Source organism: Trichosurus vulpecula, chromosome 4 (genome assembly GCF_011100635.1).
Source record: "Trichosurus vulpecula isolate mTriVul1 chromosome 4, mTriVul1.pri, whole genome shotgun sequence".
Taxonomy (NCBI): Eukaryota; Metazoa; Chordata; class Mammalia; order Diprotodontia; family Phalangeridae; genus Trichosurus; species Trichosurus vulpecula.
The window spans coordinates 14,479,858-14,482,361 of record NC_050576.1 but is presented as its reverse complement, the minus strand read 5'-3'; the positions used below and the strand labels follow the sequence as shown (position 1 = coordinate 14,482,361).

Sequence of the window (2,504 nt, the reverse complement as noted above, 5' to 3'; positions counted from 1 at the left end):
TTAGTAAAGCAGATCAAAAGAACCTGTGTTGGCAGCTTTCCATGTGCTGATTGTTGGTGGGTCTTACACCCCTATAGCAGCTGCTAGCAGATTGTTGCAACACAAAGTAGCCAATTAATTATTATTGATTGATCTGAGGATCCATTTTCACAAAATTCATACAAGTTAGAATTCGGTTTTACGGAGGAACCCGGAAGTGCCTTGGAAGAGCCATCCTGAGCCTCGCCCTAGAAGGACAGACCCAGATACCATGTTTCTCGCTCGAGTGACCTCTCAGTTAACTAGGGCTGTGCCCTGGGCAGGCCGGTGTTTGTCAAGGCCAGGCCCTGTGGTGCCCCCTCCAGTCTCTGTAGCCAAACGTTGCTGTTACAACACTTGGCTGGCGGGCAGAAATGGGCCGGCCCCCCAGCCCCAGGCACGGAGAGATCCGGAGCTAGAGGAGATGCTTGTGCCCAGGAAGATGTCCATCAGCCCCCTGGAGACCTGGCTCACTGTTCGATACTTGTTCCCCAAGCCTGAGGCCACCATCCCTCGCCCCAGACCTGGAACGGTGAGCCTAGCCTTGCTCTATGACTGTCCCCCAAGTGAGGCCAAGGATGGAGAGGAGCTGGGGGAAGGAGGCTCCCGGGGGGCCCCCATGATGCACTGCAAGAATGTGCTGAAGATCCGCCGGCGGAAGATGAACCACCACAAGTATCGTAAGCTGGTGAAGAGGACCCGGTTCTTGCGGCGGAAGGTCCGAGAAGGGAGAATGAAGCGGAAGCAGATCAGGTTTGAGAAGGACTTGAAGCGTTTATGGAAGAAAGCAGGCTTGAAGCAGGCCCCTGAGGGCTGGCAGCCCCCCAAGATCTATGTGAAGAGCACCTGAGCCCCTCCTGAGTGTGTCTGCTGCAGCATTTTAATAAATCTTATAGAAACATCAAAAAAAAAAAAGAATTCGGTTTTACAAATATTTCCTTGATAAATAAACATAGGCTTCAACAAGACACGTACTAAGAAAGCATTGTCTTCTTCCTTAGGTATCTTCCCTTTGTTGATAGAGACAGGAAGAATGAGTGAGTAGCTCAAAACAAGGTTCTAATTAAACCTTGTCTGGGGCCAATTCTTGTCGGTATCTTTCACCCTTAGCAGCCAAGCTAGGTCATGCCAATTTTCCTGGCCCCTTGATAGCAGATAGTAGCAGCCTTCTCCCAACTCCCTGCCTTCTCCACCTCCAGATTCGCAGAAACACAAGCATTTATTAAGCACCTACTGTGTGCCAGGCACTGCACTAAGTGCTGGGAATACAAAGAAAGGCAAAAGACAGCCCCTGCCCTCAGGAAGCTAAAGGTCTAATGAAGGAAAAGTCAGGAGAAGAGCAATGAAGTGTCAGATTCAGAGTCAGGAAAGAAGTGAAGGACTGAGCATGGCTGGCTTGGACACTACCTCAACATGGAAGTCTCAGGAGGAACTCAGGAATTAGAGGAGAGATGAAGGGATAGATGAATCTTCCAGGGTGAGAAGGCCATAGGAATAGTGGCATCTCCTAGGGGGAGAAAGCTGCTGGGTCATGGTGAAGTACAGAGAGTCAGGAGTGGAGTGGCAGCAGGACAAAGAAATGCAAATGACTGGCAATGGGGTGCCACAGAAGGTTTAGGGATTGTTATTCATCTCATTTTAGCCAGAAATTCCAACCTTTCCTCCAATAAATCCATCAATAGATCAACAAACATTTATTAAGAGCCTACTATGTTCCAAGCATTGTACTAAGCACTGGAGATACAAAAAGAGGAAAAAGACAGCCCCTGCCCTCAAGGAGCTTACAGTCTAATGGAGGAGACAACATGAAAACAAATATATCCAAAGCAAGCTTCTTATAGGATAAATAGAAAATAATTAGCAGAGGGAAGGCACTTGAATTAAGAGGGGCTGGGGAAAGCTCCCAGTAAATGATGGCATTTTAAAGCTGTTACCAAAAAGCAGTAGAAAGTTTCTGGTCTGTGCTCCTGTTCCTCAGATTCTCTGCCATTGGCTGCCATCTGATGAAGCTTCAGTAAAAAGAGAGTCAGAAAAGAACTTATAACTAGTGGGAGGAAGAAGACAAATGGGAACCTGTGTAACTGTTGGAATAATTAAGAATTTCTGGGATATATCTTCACAAGTATGATGAAGAAATAGAAATAGTCGATGTTGGAGAGTCTGTGGAAAGTCAGGCACAGTGAAACACTGTTGATAAACTTATAAAATGGTACAGCCATTCCAGAAAACAGTTGGGATTTATTGGAGGGAAAATCACCAAAGCATTCATAATTTTTGACCCAGAAATCTCACTCCTGAGCATATATCCCAAGGAGATCAAATTCAGAAAGATTCTGGATATACTTTTTTGGTAGCAAAAAAAAAACTGGTAATAATGCCCATCAGTTGAGGAATGACTGAACAAATTGTGATATGTAAATGTAATGGAATATTGTCATATAGTAAGAAATTATCAATATGATAAACACTGAGAAGTGTGGGAATAT

The 2,504-nt window shown here is 45.5% G+C and overlaps 1 protein-coding gene across 1 annotated transcript; it reads left to right on the top strand.

The window, feature by feature from the left end:
- The first annotated feature begins 215 nt into the window (after nucleotides 1–215).
- Nucleotides 216–933, top strand: LOC118848091 (aurora kinase A-interacting protein-like). The gene has a single exon (XM_036756834.1). The coding sequence runs from the start codon at nucleotides 251–253 to the stop codon at nucleotides 866–868; it is 618 nt and encodes a 205-aa protein (XP_036612729.1). The 5' UTR covers nucleotides 216–250; the 3' UTR covers nucleotides 869–933.
- Nucleotides 934–2,504: the final 1,571 nt, after the last annotated feature.

What these genes read in the sequence shown, in the direction of transcription:
- LOC118848091 (XM_036756834.1), top strand. Translation starts at nt 251, where the DNA reads ATGTTTCTCGCTCGAGTGACCTCTCAGTTAACTAGGGCTGTGCCCTGG.